Source organism: Myxine glutinosa, chromosome 1 (assembly GCF_964187855.1).
Source record: "Myxine glutinosa chromosome 1, kmMyxGlut1.1, whole genome shotgun sequence".
NCBI lineage: Eukaryota > Metazoa > Chordata > Myxini > Myxiniformes > Myxinidae > Myxine > Myxine glutinosa.
Genome location: NC_136261.1, coordinates 391,954,387 through 391,968,496, shown reverse-complemented (window position 1 = coordinate 391,968,496; position 14,110 = coordinate 391,954,387). Strand labels below are relative to the sequence as shown.

Sequence of the window (14,110 nt, the reverse complement as noted above, 5' to 3'; positions counted from 1 at the left end):
AAAGTATGGATGGACTGAAGGAAAAGATGAACACGTGGAAGGAATGTATGGAGACAAAAGGTCTGAAGGTGAATATCGGAAAGACGAAGGTGATGGCAAGTGGTAAAGCATGTAGTGAGGTGGAAAGAACTGGGAAGTGGCCCTGTGCTGTGTGTAGGAAGGGTGTCGGAGTGAACTCCATTCAGTGTACAATGTGCGCTGAGTGGGTTCATAAAAAATGTAGTGGTTTGAGAGGGTCATTAACCAGTAAGGCAGCTACATTCAAATGTAAGGTGCGCACAGAGGGAGCTGCAGATGGAGGAAATGTTGAGTTGGATCTTGGAGACGGCGTGAAGCTGGAAGGTGTGAAAACATTTTGCTACCTCGGAGACATGCTGAATGGAGAAGGTGGATCAGACTCGGCAACGGTTGCTCGAGTGAGATGTGCATGGAAGAAGTTTCGGGAACTGAGTGGCGTGCTGATGATGAGGGGAGTGTCGTTGAAGCTGAAGGGAAAGGTGTATGCTGCATGTGTGAGAAGTGTTATGATTTATGGGAGCGAGACATGGGTAATGAACGTAGAGCAGCAACGAAGGTTGGAAAGGGTGCAAATGCGAATGGTTTGACGGATGTGCGGAGTATCGTCGAGAGAGAGGAAGACAAATGATGAATTGCGAAAGATGATGGGAATAGAGCCTGTGATTGATGCCGTGGAGAGGAACAGGTTGAGATGGTTTGGTCATGTGTTGAGGAAGGATGAAAGTGACTGGTTGAGAAGAGTGATGGAAATGAAGGTAGAAGGAAGTAGAAGACGGGGAAGACCGAGAAAGACTTGGCTAAAGATGGTGGAAGAAGAAATGCGGGCAAGGGGGTTAACAAGGAGAGATGCAGAAAATAGGGCAAAATGGAGAAGGTTGTCATGGGGGCTGCAAGGCTAACCCCCGCTCTAGCAGGGAAAATGGCCTTAAAATGCATGTTGTTGTTGTATTTTGTGATGCTGTGGTGGTCACTGACATCAGTGGCTCCATTATTGATCCAGGTGTGTCTGACCAAAGTGTTGGAAGCTGGGTAATATCTGGGATCATCCTCCCCTGTTGTTCATCCTCCTGGTGCCTGCGTGCTGTGTGGCGCAGGACGGACCATGCAGAGAAGGGTGTTCGTGCCAACCGGAGCCACATCCGGACACGAGCTTGGGGCCTGGACAGCAGACAGATAAGACGCAACACATTCCACAACACGACAAGACATTTATTTTATTCATCCTCTCCCATTGTTTCGAATCTGAAGTATGTGCGGGGACGTCCCAACCTAGGTTTTAGTTTCTTCCGTCGCGTTTCCTTGTTCTCGGTTCCGTTAATAAATATTTATTGTTGTACATTTTACCTCCGTCTCGGGTTGAGTTAATAATTTGCAGGGAGAAGACATCGTCAGGCCCGAAAAAGTAAGTGCGGCATCCTCCCCCAATCCCCCGGCCCATGTGTCGATCCGCCATTGATTTGAATAAACGCCTCCATTAAAGCTCGATTCAACCGTGGTGACGCTCGGTCTTAACTGGGCAAACCATACGACAATATTCCCAATAACACAGACAGTGCATTTGTACTTTGAGGACCTCTCGTTTTCGTGAAATCCTTCACAAATTCAAGTTTCATGAAATGCATCGGCAGGATTCTTCTATAAACAATTTTACAACAAGGGTGTTCTCCCCATATCACACATAATGAAACATGGACTACAGCAAAGATTGAGTAAAAATTAATGTTCAAGCTGCCATGGAAAGATGCCATCTGAGCATAACCAAAAAGGGACAAGAAAAACAACTAAATCAGAAAGAAAACAAAATTCAAAACACTGGTCACAATCAAAAAACTCAAATGGAACTTGGCTGGATACATGGCAAGGACAGAGACAAGAATTACAAACTGTAAACCTAAGGAAGACCCTGAAAGAAGCACGATGAGATCCAAGATCAGTTTGAGAGATAAAGTTATCATTTGCGTTTTTGGCATCAAATTTACAACGACTCTCGATTATGAGAATATGGCGAATCTAATAAATTTTACATTTCTTTTTATAAGCTGTAATTTTCTTTAAACTTGATCAGATGGGGTTAGCATTTTGAGGTTAGCATTGTTGTCTTTTGGCAGCAATTTGCATTCATTGTTGTGGACATTCTAGTGACAGCCAGCTGTATGGTTTTCATAAAGGGGTTTGGGATGCTGGCTGGTTGTCATGGATTACAGATAGTACTCTGAGAGGTTGTATGACAAGGTATATCCCCAAAGCACTGTATGCTTTCATGATAGCTTTCTCCTTGCTGGTTCACAGAATACCTTACCTGCTGCTCAGGATCGCTTACATCGCTGAGGATCCGGATTCCCTGTGGCTCCCACTATCAATGGTACAATTGCAGATTTCATCAATTTCAAAATCGACATCACATCTTTTTTCATATCCTGGTATTTCAGATTTCAGCTCTCCTGTATGGATCTTCATATGTTTATTCAAATTGCCTTGATGAGAGAAAGCTTTATCACACATCAATCATTTGTGCGGTTGCTCTCTTGTATGGATCTTCATATGTGATTTCAAACAGCTGCTCTGAGAGAAACCTTTATCACATATCGAGCATTTGTTGGGTCGCTCTCCTGTATGGATCATCATATGTTGATTCAAATTGCCGCTATAAGAGAAACCTTTATCACATATCGAGCATTTGTGAGGACGCTCTCCTGTATGGATCTTCATATGTTGATTCAAATTGCCGCCACGAGAGAAACCTTTATCACATATCGAGCATTTGTGAGGACGCTCTCTTGTATGGATCGTCATATGTAATTTCAAACTGCTGCTATGAGAGAAACCTTTATCACATATCGAGCATTTGTAAGGTTGCTCTCCTGTATGGATCCTCATATGCCTTTTCAAACTGTCGCCACGAGAGAAACCTTTATCACATATCGAGCATTTGTGAGGACGCTCTTCTGTATGGATCCTCTCATGTAATTTCAAATTGCCGCCACGAGAGAAACCTTTATCACATATCGAGCATTTGTAAGGTCGCCCTCCTGTATGGATCCTCATATGTAAATTCAAACTGCCGCCATGAGAGAAACCTTTATCACATATCGAGCATTTGTGTGGTCGCTCTCCTGTATGGATCATCATATGTAATTTCAAATTGTGTTTTTGAGAGAAACCTTGATCACATATCGAGCATTTGTAAGGTCGCTCTCCTGTATGGATCATCATATGTAATTTCAAACTGCCGCTATGAGAGAAACCTTTATCACATATCGAGCATTTGTGTGGTCGCTCTCCTGTATGAATCATCAGATGTAATTTCAAACTGCCGCTATGAGAGAAACCTTTATCACATATCGAGCATTTGTGAGGACGCTCTCCTGTATGGATCTTCATATGTGATTTCAAACTGCCTTTTTGAGAGAAACCTTTATCACATATCGAGCATTTGTGGGGTCGCTCTCCTGTATGGATCCTCATATGTAATTTCAAATTGTGTTTTTCAGAGAAACCTTGATCACATATCGAGAATTTGTTGGGTCGCTTTCCTGTATGGATCCTCATATGTTGATTCAAATTGCCGCCACGAGAGAAACCTTTGTCACATATCGAGCATTTGTGGGGTCGCTCTCCTGTATGGATCCTCATGTGTAATTTCAAATTGCCGCCACGAGAGAAACCTTTATCACATATTGAGCATTTGTAAGGTTGCCCTCCTGTATGGATCCTCATATGTAATTTCAAACTGCCGCCATGAGAGAAACCTTTATCACATATCGAGCATTTGTAAGGTTGCTCTCCTGTATGGATCCTCATATGTAATTTCAAACTGCCGCTATGAGAGAAACCTTTATCACATATCGAGCATTTGTGTGGTCGCTCTCCTGTATGGATCCTCGTATGTCGATTCAAATTGCTTTTTGTCTTGAAACCTTTACCACAGACAGAGCATTTGTGGGGGTGTTTTCCAGTGTGAATCCTCATGTGTATTTTGAGGTAACTCGTTGAAGCAAAATCCATTCTGCACACATTACACTTATAACGTATTTGCCTTTCTGGAACCTTTTCATGTTTGTTTAATTCAATATTAATATTCGTGTTGCGAGGCCCAGTCAGGCACTTGAATTTTATCAGAAGTGGGTCTTGATTTCGTGATTGTTTCTTCAAAAATGGCTTCTTCATCACTGTCAAACTGCGACTGGACCTTATTTGTCCCACGTTACTTCTGGATTGTTCTACAGAAACAAAGAACACAACATTTTCTTTTTTTGTCAAAATCAAAATATTTAACAATATTCCGAAAATTATATATTTTTTCAACATCAAAGATTGAATGTTCATTTTTTACATTTCTACTCACCAGTTGCAAAACAGGAAGCACTTCCGTTTGTCATGTGAATATCATCTGAACCTTCCTTTGCAGAAGCACATTTTGAATCTTCTTTGACAGATAAATCGTTGTTGTGTTGTCTGCCTTCCACATTTACAGAAAAGACATCACCTGTGTGCAAATCAGCGTCAATCTTTTGCAGGGAAATGAGATTGAGAACGTTCTTGAGACTTCATGAAACATGTTACGTCATGGAATGTGAACATCAATTTAAATATAAAAATGAAGTTAAAGATTGTTTAAAATAAATCTTAAGCACTAATGAAGCAGTCTTCTCAATCACCCTGAAACACCGCCCTATTTCACATGTCCAAGTACTGCTGCACCGTAGATTAGTGGAAGTAACAAGGCGATTTGTGTTCAACAATGTTTAAGCATTTAATTCAATTTAAATAAAATAAAGATTGGAAATTCATTTTGAAAAATTTCTGGAATTTACGGACATTGCACAGAGTTTATCACATCACTCAAACACAATACATTAGTTATTTATTATCTAAATATCACAGAATCAGCACCATCACAGGACATTTGGTCCATCTCTTCACTGCAACCTCCTCCCAGCACATGTATCAAAATAAGACATTGCTAATTAGACAACGTGGAGGTCGGTTTCTGAGGTTTGGGACATGGAATGTAGGGACAATGACAGGGAGATCAGGAGAAGTGGTGGAAGTATTGGTCAGAAGAAGAGTGGACATATGTTGTGTGCAAGAGACGAGATGGAAGGGAAGTGGTGTGAGAATGGTGAAGGGTAGGCAGGGACAGAAATACAAGATTGTGTGGCAAGGGTGCCCGGAGGGCGTGAATGGTGTTGGTGTCCTGTTTTCTGAGGAGTGTGTAGACAGTGTGGTGAGTGTGACTAGAGTGAGTGATAGGTTGATGATGGTGAAAATGATGATTGGAAAGCTCTTGGTGAACGTCATCTCGGGATATGCTCCGCAGGTTGGTCGAAGCGATAAAGAGAAGGACAAGTTCTGGTGTGCGATAGAGAAGCTGATGGAAAACGTGAAAGATGAGGAAGTTGTTGTGGTAGGAGGAGACCTAAATGGACATGTGGGAAGGAGTATGGATTGTTTTGACGGAGTTCATGGGGGTTACGGATATGGTGTGAGAAATGGAGAAGGTGAAAGGATTTTGGAGTTTGCTGATGGAGCTGATTTGTTATACTCAGTTCCAGAAAGAGGATAATAAGCTTGTTACATACACGTCAGGTGGGTCGACGACAACGGTTGACTACCTGATGGTGCGTAGGCGAGATAGGGGGCACCTCCGGGACACAAAGGTGATCCCGGGGGAAGAGGCTGTTTCACAGCACCACTTCGTTGTCTGTGACATAACGGTGAAAGGTGCGAGGAGAGCTCGGCGGGTGAAGTCCCAACCGAGAATGAAGGTGTGGAGGTTGAAAGAGATGACAGTGAGGCAGGCATTAAAAGAGAGGCTGAGTATGGTCGAGGATGATGTGGTTGACCTTGAAAGTGGTTGGATGTCAATGAAAGATAGTCTGTTGGGAGCCGTTGGTGAGGTGTGTGGATGGACAAAAGGACCACCGAGGCACTCGGAAACATGGTTGCGGGATGATGAAGTTGGAAATAAGATTGACGAGAAGAGGAAGAAGTTCAAGGAGTGGCAGAAGGCAAAGGGTATGGGGGCAGAAAAGGCAGAGCATGAAAGTTATAAGGCAGCCAGGAAGGCTGCAAAGAAAGAGGTAGCAAAGGCACAGGAGGCATGTAGGAAAATGTTCGGAGCACGCTTGGATTCGGAAGAGGGTCAGAGAGCGGTATTCAGGATTGCAAAGCAGATAGCGAAAGAGAGGTGCGATGTGATGGGGGTGAGTTGCTTGAAGGATGAAGTGGGACAAATCGTTGTGGACCCAGACGGAATTAAAGGAAGATGGAAGAGATATATGGAAATACTGTTGAATACAGATAATGAATGGGATGGCAACATAGAGAGTAACCCAGTTTTAGGACCGGCAGGAGAAGATAACCGAGAAGGAAGTTGAGGAAGCAATAAAAGCAATGAAGAGTAGAAAAGCGGGAGGGCCGACGGGAGTTGTGGGAGATATGTTGAAGGCAGCGGGAAATTGGGGTGTGAGGAGAATGACAGAGATCTGCAATCTGGTGGTGAAAGAAGGCCGCATTCCAGTGGTTTGGGAACTGAGTACCCTCGTCCCTCTATACAAGGGGAAAGGTGACCCTCTGGACTGTGGCTCGTATCGAGCGATAAAGTTATTGGAGCATGGAATGAGGGTATTGGAAAGGGTGTTGGAGAGGAGGATAAGGAAGAAAGTGAAGATTGATGAAATGCAGTTTGGATTTATGCCAGGAAGAGGAACAACAGACGTGCTTTTTATTGTGAGGCAGTTGCAGGAGAAGTACATGGAGAACAGGAAGAAGTTGTTTCTTGGGTTTGTTGATCTGGAGAAAGCATTTGATAGGGTTCCACGTGAAGTAGTGACATGGGCATTGAGGAAGTTAGGAGTGGAGGAATGGTTGATCAGAGTAGTGATGGCAATGTACAAAAGAGCACGCACAGCTGTAAGGACGAAGGACGGGAACAGTGGTGAGTTTGAGGTGAAGGTGGGAGTGCATCAGGGGTCGGTACTAAGTCCACTACTATTTGTAGGTGTCATGGAGGTGCTGGCTCAGAACGTAAAGGAGGGTTTACCGTGGGAGTTGTTGTATGCAGATGATCTGGTGTTGATTGCGGAAAGTATGGATGGACTGAAGGAGAAGATGAACAAGTGGAAGGAATGTATGGATACAACAGGTCTGAAGGTGAATATCGGAAAAACGAAGGTGATGGCAAGTGGTAAAGCATGTGGTGATGTGGAAAGAACTGGGAAGTGGCCGTGTGCTGTGTGCAGGAAGGGTGTCGGAGTGAATTCCATTCAATGTACAATGTGTGCTGAGTGGGTTCATCAAAAATGTAGTGGTCTGAGAGGGTCATTAACCAGTGTGGCAGCTACATTCAAGTGTAAGGTGTGCATAGAGGGAGCTGCAGATGGAGGAAATGTTGAGTTGGATCTTGGTGACGGCGTGAAGCTGGAAGGTGTGAAAACATTTTGTTACCTAGAAGACATGCTGAATGGAGAAGGTGGATCAGACTCGGCAGCGGTTGCTCGAGTGAGATGTGCATGGAAGAAGTTTCGGGAACTGAGTGGCGTGCTGACGAGGAGGGGAGTGTCGTTGAAGCTGAAGGGAAAGCTGTATGCTGCATGTGTGAGAAGTGTTATGATTTATGGGAGCGAGACATGGGTAATGAACGTAGAGCAGCAACGAAGGCTGGAAAGGGTGGAAATGCGAATGGTTCGGTGGATGTGTGGAGTATCGGTGAGAGAGAGGAAGACAAATGATGAATTGCGAAAGATGATGGGAATAGAGCCTGTGATGGATGCTGTGAAGAGAAACAGGTTGAGATGGTTTGGTCATGTGTTGAGGAAGGATGAAAGTGACTGGTTGAGAATAGTGATGGAAATGAATGTAGAAGTAAGTAGAGGACGGGGAAGACCGAGAAAGACTTGGCTGAAGATGGTTGAAGAAGAAATGCAGGCAAGGGGGTTAACAAGGGGAGATGCAGAAAATAGGGCAATATGGAGAAGATTGTCAGGGGACCGCAAGGCTAACCCCCGCTCTAGCAGGGAAAATGGCCTTAAAATGCCTGTTGTTGTTGTTGTCTAATTAGACAGTTGGCTCCAAACCTTACTAGGAAGCTACTTTTCCAATGCCTTTTTTGAAAATACCCCATTTGATGTGGCATACTCTGTAATATAGGGTCGGTGCTGCTGAAGCAGTTCCTTGGCAAGGGTCAGGCTGGGCAATGTGCCATCTCCATATCACCAACATTTAGCTAATCACAGCCATTATCTAGTCAGGTTGAGCCAATGACATGAGGGATCGATATCTGTCTATTTTTTTTTTTTTTTTATCTATTTTTTTATCTATTTTTTTATTTAGGTTATTCATTTATATTATAATTCTCATGTTTTTAATTAAAATTTCAATTTTTTTTTCAGAAATTATATATATTGTTGTGCTTTTTAGAACCCTCCACTTTGTAAATATCTGTAATATTCCCTTATAAATAATCCCCTGTAAATATTCCCATTTTTGGTGTAAAGGTCAAAGGTCGCACCCTAGTTAGGCCACGAGCAACACGTAGCACACCATCGGCTTCTTCTTTAGTTATTTCATTAGTATGTTTCAGGTAAGGATCTGTTTCCAATAGTTGAATCTGCGTTGCATTAATCAAATAACCTGGGCCCTTTTTTCCAATCCTATTCATTTTGCGGCTTTACCCTCTCCAAATTGTATTACGTGCCTCTACCAGCCGCAGCCGCCTCAGCGTTCGCTGCCTTTTGGTTGTTCCTGCCCGCCGCCAGAAGCCATGTGGTAGAGTGGGAGAAGAAGGGAGGAGCGGCCAGGAACATAGGTGTGGCCCCATCAACGCATCACGAGGGGAGGCACCAATGAACCCTCGCGACCAATCCGGGCCGAGGCGTGCTCACGAGTAGGCGGAGCGAAGCGGACGTGGCTTGATACGCGAGGCTTGTAATAAAAGCGCCGTCGCGGACAACTTCGAGAGGAGATGATCGGGACATGCAGGAGATGCGCCAGGGAGAGAGAAGGAGTCAAACCTAAGAGAACAGCGCAGAGACGGCGGATGATAAGAACACTGCGCAGAGGATCACTTGGAACGATCGTATGATACGAACTGCCATTTGGTTTTGAGGGCGTTCGGCACGCTATACGTACGCAGCATCCCAACCCTCGCCTATGCAAGGTCCGATCGCACGCCAACGATACGCGAAGCTGCCTGCCGTTCTTCGCCCGCGGACCCAGAGCCTGGGCGGATCCCATCGCCTGGAACCATCTGCCTGGACCTTCCTCCCCTACCAGCTACCATTCCGTGTGAGTCTGTCTGTTTGTCCTCGGGTCGTGATAAGTTAAGACTGTTCAGATAAGCTTGCCCTGTCCTTTTATTTCCTTATTTTGTATATTCTTGCCTTTCGTTTCCTCTTTTAGTGTAGTTAATAAATCATATTTGTTCTTTCCTTACCTTTTGGTTTCCTCTGGTCCGATCGTCTTTGTCTTTTCCCCATTGAATATACGTGGCACGATTGGAACCGCTCAGAATCGGGTTAGTTTTATTGCTCACGGCTCGAGCTTCGGATTGCTAAACCGCTCGGCAATCTTCCATCTTGTCCGTGGCTCGAGCAGAAGTAGCGCCCTGCTTTGCGGCGAGGTTGCGAAGGTATCTGGGACCCCATTGACTAGTTACCCTGGTCAACCTCAACCCCGCAAAGGAGCGCGATATCTTCTAGGACTCGGACGGCCAGTGTAATAGACGAGGGGATTAAACCCCCCTCGGTAAGGGGAGCGCCGTAATCTGAGATCCGTAACAATTGGTGCCGGGGAGTGGGATTTGAAGCCCGAACCAAATTTTAATCCATCGGAAAAATTTGGTCAAAATTACGAGCGGCCGAAATTTTATCATAATATCCAAATTTATATCGTGCCATGGATGGTCAAGGCGATCAGATGCCGGTAGGGGAGAATGAGGTGGTAAATGAGTTGGAGTCGACCCAGGACCCCAGGGAAAAGGTGGGAGTAATGCAGGAGGAAAGCAAAGAAGGTGCGGTAGCGGGGGTTGCAGGTGCACAAGATGGCGGTGCCTCGCACGTGGTCGTGGCAGCGCAGGGTGGCGGGGCCTCGCACATGGTGGCGAGAGCCGAGCCCACTGTACCAACGTTTAAGGACATACAATCATTTATGGCTGAAATGAGCGCCTTAATGGTCAAGCATGATGAAAAAATGAGAGAAATTAACGAGGGGCTAGCACGGGGGCAGACCAGGTGTGAGGCAAAATAATTGGAGAGGGAGGTTAACCACAGGTCGAGCGGGAAAGGCACACGGGTATGCGACGAGGTAACGCGACTCGAGGAGCGCGGGTTGAGCGAGGCGGAGCAGAGCACGGTTAAAATGACCGGGATAGAGATCACGACCCAGGGTATGGGGAAGCCGGCGACCGCCGAAGTAGTAGAGAAAATATTAATAGAGCCAGCGGTCGTCGAGGGAAAGGAAAAAGAAATTAAAACCGAACAAATAGTAGTGGAAATTGGAATTGAAGAGACGCCGGACTTAGAAGAGCACTCGTGGGGTGAAGGAATGGAAATTGTGCAAAGTCCATGTTCGCATCATGATGTTGTGCTGCATAACCCGAATAAAGATTTGCAGGTGGTGTTGGAGCGAGGAGGAAGAAGCGCCCAGGCTGTATATTGTGCGGGGAGATTTTGCAGGAGAATGTTTGGCGCGAGAGGGTTTTTCGCACGCTTGGGATCGCGAAAGCACCCGGGCGTTTGTGGGAGGTCCGTGGTGCGCTGTGTGAATGGCAATGGCGCACATGTGAGGAAAAGGTGTGTGAAGGTGTGTGAAGGTGAACAGCGCGTGTGTGCGAATGGCGCCAGAGCGCGAGAGTGTTACCGTGTGCGAGGGAGAGTGCACGACAGAGTATGGAAGTGATACCGAGTGCGAGAGTGAATGCACATCGGAGTGTGGAAGTGGAACGACGAGTGATACAGAGAGTGATATGGATGAGGAGTGGGTGCGAGGATGCACACTTGAAATGATTGAGGGTGTGCGAGGAGGCACACTTGAGTTGGTGGTGGAGCACGTGATGGGGAGTGTTACAGGGGATGTAACGGAGGAGTGCACGCCCGTGGTGGTTATGGAGTACGTAACGGGGGAGAGTGCACGCGAGAAGTGTGCAAACAGCGAGTGGTGTGCAACAGAAAGTGCGGTGGTGGAATTGACAGAGTGTATGGGATGTTTGAGCAAAGAACGGAATGAGTGGTGTGAGCATGTACGGGGAGCATCGAAGTTAACCGGGACAGCGTTCAGACCGACGTTTATCCGATGCGAGCTCCCGGTCCGTGCCGGGCGGTGGGTGCTGCTGGAGCCGGCGGGGATCGGTGTCGCGTCGCTCCTGCTCGGAGCGTCGTGCACGATTCGGGCCGGGCCCCGCCCTGCACGGTCGAATCCGCGCTTTGCCAGGCAAAGCGACCGGCCCGGTTCGTGGGGAGGTAGGAGGGGTCGGAACGGCGCCCCCTTGTGGTGGCGGCGCTCCACCCGGGCAAGGCTGGGCCATCGCTCATGGCAGTGCAAGGCGTTGCGTAGGGATGGTGCCTTGAACCTTGGCCTTGACGAAACCTCCTCCCCTGAATCGAATGCTGGACGGACCCAAACTGCAGGAGACCAAACCACCCGTATTCAAGCCGAGCTTTGATGGTGTAATGACGCACCGAGGCTCGAGATAGTGGACTGGATAGCGATAGTAATGGCAATAGTGATGGCGAATGGTAGCGTTACCATTCACCTCACATTCTCCGGGGCAAAGGAGGTATAGTTTTATGGGGTATGGCAGTGGAAACCAAGCCAGGGAGGGTTTGGATAACGTTCGGGTTTAGAAATTACCATAGGTAACGTTAGATTTAAGTAACGACATCATACCTGTAGGAGGGGACGTAGGTAGATTAGTTTGGATGATAACGACGTGGGATGTGAAATAGTATAAGGGAAGACAGGAAGCACTAAGTTATAGGGAAAACCAGGTAGATCAGATGATGCAGTGTGTGTGCAGGACGTGATTGAGCAGAGTATTGTGAAAGGTGTGATTGTGCGTTGTATTGAATGAATGCGCCTGGAGGGAAGGAGGGTGCAAGTGCCACCAGGTGTGCAGGTGCCACCAGGTGTGCAAGTGCCACCAGGTGTGTGGGCACCAGGTGTGCAAGTGAAGTACATGTGAATGAAGAATGGTTGTGTGGAATAGCTGGTATGGAATGCATGGAATATGGAATAGATGGTCTGGAGTGAATGGAGCATGGAGTAAATGGAGTATGGAATGGATGGTGTGGAGTGAGTAGTGTGGAATAAGTGGAGTGGATTGTATGGTTTGAAAGGGTGGATGGGGAAGATGGACCTCTTCACGAGTACCCGGGGAGGGTAGTTTAAAAGTAGGTAGAGGGAGTAGGTAAATTGTGGTGGAGATCGACATCTATGGTGCGTGTCGTAATAAAGAAGCGTGTGATTGGTGCATGAGTAAAGTGGAATGGCTGGGCGTGTGGCCTGTTCGTGAGAAAGATTAAATGGGCACTCTGCCACTGTTAGTATGTCGGCCAGGTGAGGCAGCAGGTAGGCCCTGGGAGCCAGTAGTTGTTCAATGGGGCCCGAGGATCCGGAGGACGGACCCGGGTAGCCCGACGCCAGAGAGGGCGGTAGGGGGTGAGAGCGCCACAGGGCCTTCCCCAGGTAGGTTAGGGTAAGGAGCAGGTAAGCTCAGGAGACGACTGCAGTGGCGGAGGTGTGCAGGTGAGCGGACCTGCTGGGAGCGCCACACGACCCAGCCCGGAAATTGTGCGAGGGCACAGGGAGTAGAATCGGGGGAGTGAGACCCCAAATTGGTGAGGCCCACAGTTTGGTCAATGGGAGTTCGGTTTTTAGAACCACATAGAGTAAGATGGCCAATGGTTTGGCAGGGAAAGACCCCGGGTAGTGTAAAGTGTGTTAAAGTCATTTAGAAGGTAGTTTAGGACTGGCAGTCTCTTCGCACCATCCGCATCCACTCACCAAGGTGACAGGATTCCACACCACCGGATTGTGCAAATGTCTGGTATGTAAGACGCATCACGACGTGGGTGTGACATTGTGCTTGTTATGTTCCATCTCTTCCTCCTTAGGAGGGATTGATGAGAAATTGGGCTTTATGGCAAATTTGGTTAGAGGGATTGTGGACGAATTTGGAATCAGGGGAGATATGAGGAAGACAAGACGATAGCGACGGATTTGTACATTGTGTAAATACGGGGTAGGGGCAAGAGTAGATTAGGTGACGGGGGGGAACGTACGGTAGGGACGAGCTTTCTCCGGTCGCTCTCCTGCGCACCTCACCTCTGCATTACCTTGTGTTGATGTGTACCCTTGCGCCCTTGCACCCCGCTAATCCTGCTTTGTCTTCCTTCCCCACTCATGGACCGTGGTCTTTGTGTGCTGAGGGGAAAGTGCGCAGGTGCCTGCAGTTGTGTGCCCGCACCCTCGCTGCTGCCTGCCTGGACCGGTACCACACTTATGGACTGCACGTTGTTGTGGCCGAGCACCACATTCATGGACCCCACGTTTTGGGGCCTGGCACCTCTGCTGGGGACCGGCCATTTTGGCCAGGAGATCTTGCTTGCGGACCACGGTAAAGGTGGCCCCTAAGCCATGCAGGTGGACCACCTTATTTGGCACCTGCTGGCCATAATTTAAAAAGTGGACGCATTTTGTGCCTTTTTAAAATTATTACCAACTAGGCAGCAAGCATGAAGTCGTCCAGAAACATCGGCCCAGCAGGGAAGACGTCATCTGCTGATTATTATTATTGAAATGTGATGACTGTGCACCGGATGGTGCTTTTGGTGCTTTTTGTGCACATTGGTGCTTTGGTGCTTTTCGAATATTGATGCTTATTGGTGCTGGTGGTATCGGTGCAGTGCAGTGTATGTCTTTCCTCTTTTCAAAACATCTTCTTTTGTTTCCCAAAAGACAGGTCCTGGGTTCGCGTTGTAAATACCAAGTAGTGTCTTTGTAAATAATGCTCCCCACCATCAATGTTTAGCTGGAGAATTAATTCTGTGATTCAGTTATTCTGTGGGCATGAATCTGTTAGATAGAATGCAAT

The 14,110-nt window shown here is 47.0% G+C and overlaps 2 protein-coding genes across 3 annotated transcripts in view; both read right to left on the bottom strand.

Moving 5' to 3' along the window:
- The window catches only part of LOC137416446 (uncharacterized), a 32,204-nt gene that overhangs the window by 5,979 nt on the left and 12,115 nt on the right, over positions 1–14,110 (bottom strand). Inside the window, exons 2-4 of one of the 2 annotated variants that reach the window (XM_078770294.1) lie at positions 4,364–4,504; positions 2,592–4,238; positions 994–2,507 (exon numbers count right to left, since the gene is read on the bottom strand). In XM_078770294.1, coding sequence (XP_078626420.1) covers positions 2,335–2,507; positions 2,592–4,238; positions 4,364–4,397 — 1,854 coding nt within the window. In that variant the 5' untranslated portion in view covers positions 4,398–4,504 and the 3' untranslated portion in view covers positions 994–2,334. Of the gene's footprint in view, positions 1–993; positions 4,239–4,363; positions 4,505–14,110 lie in introns of those variants that run through there. The other variant, XM_078770295.1, reaches the window with a different exon arrangement.
- The window catches only part of LOC144889573 (uncharacterized), a 113,875-nt gene that overhangs the window by 96,701 nt on the left and 3,064 nt on the right, over positions 1–14,110 (bottom strand). The gene's annotated exons all lie outside the window — the stretch shown is intronic.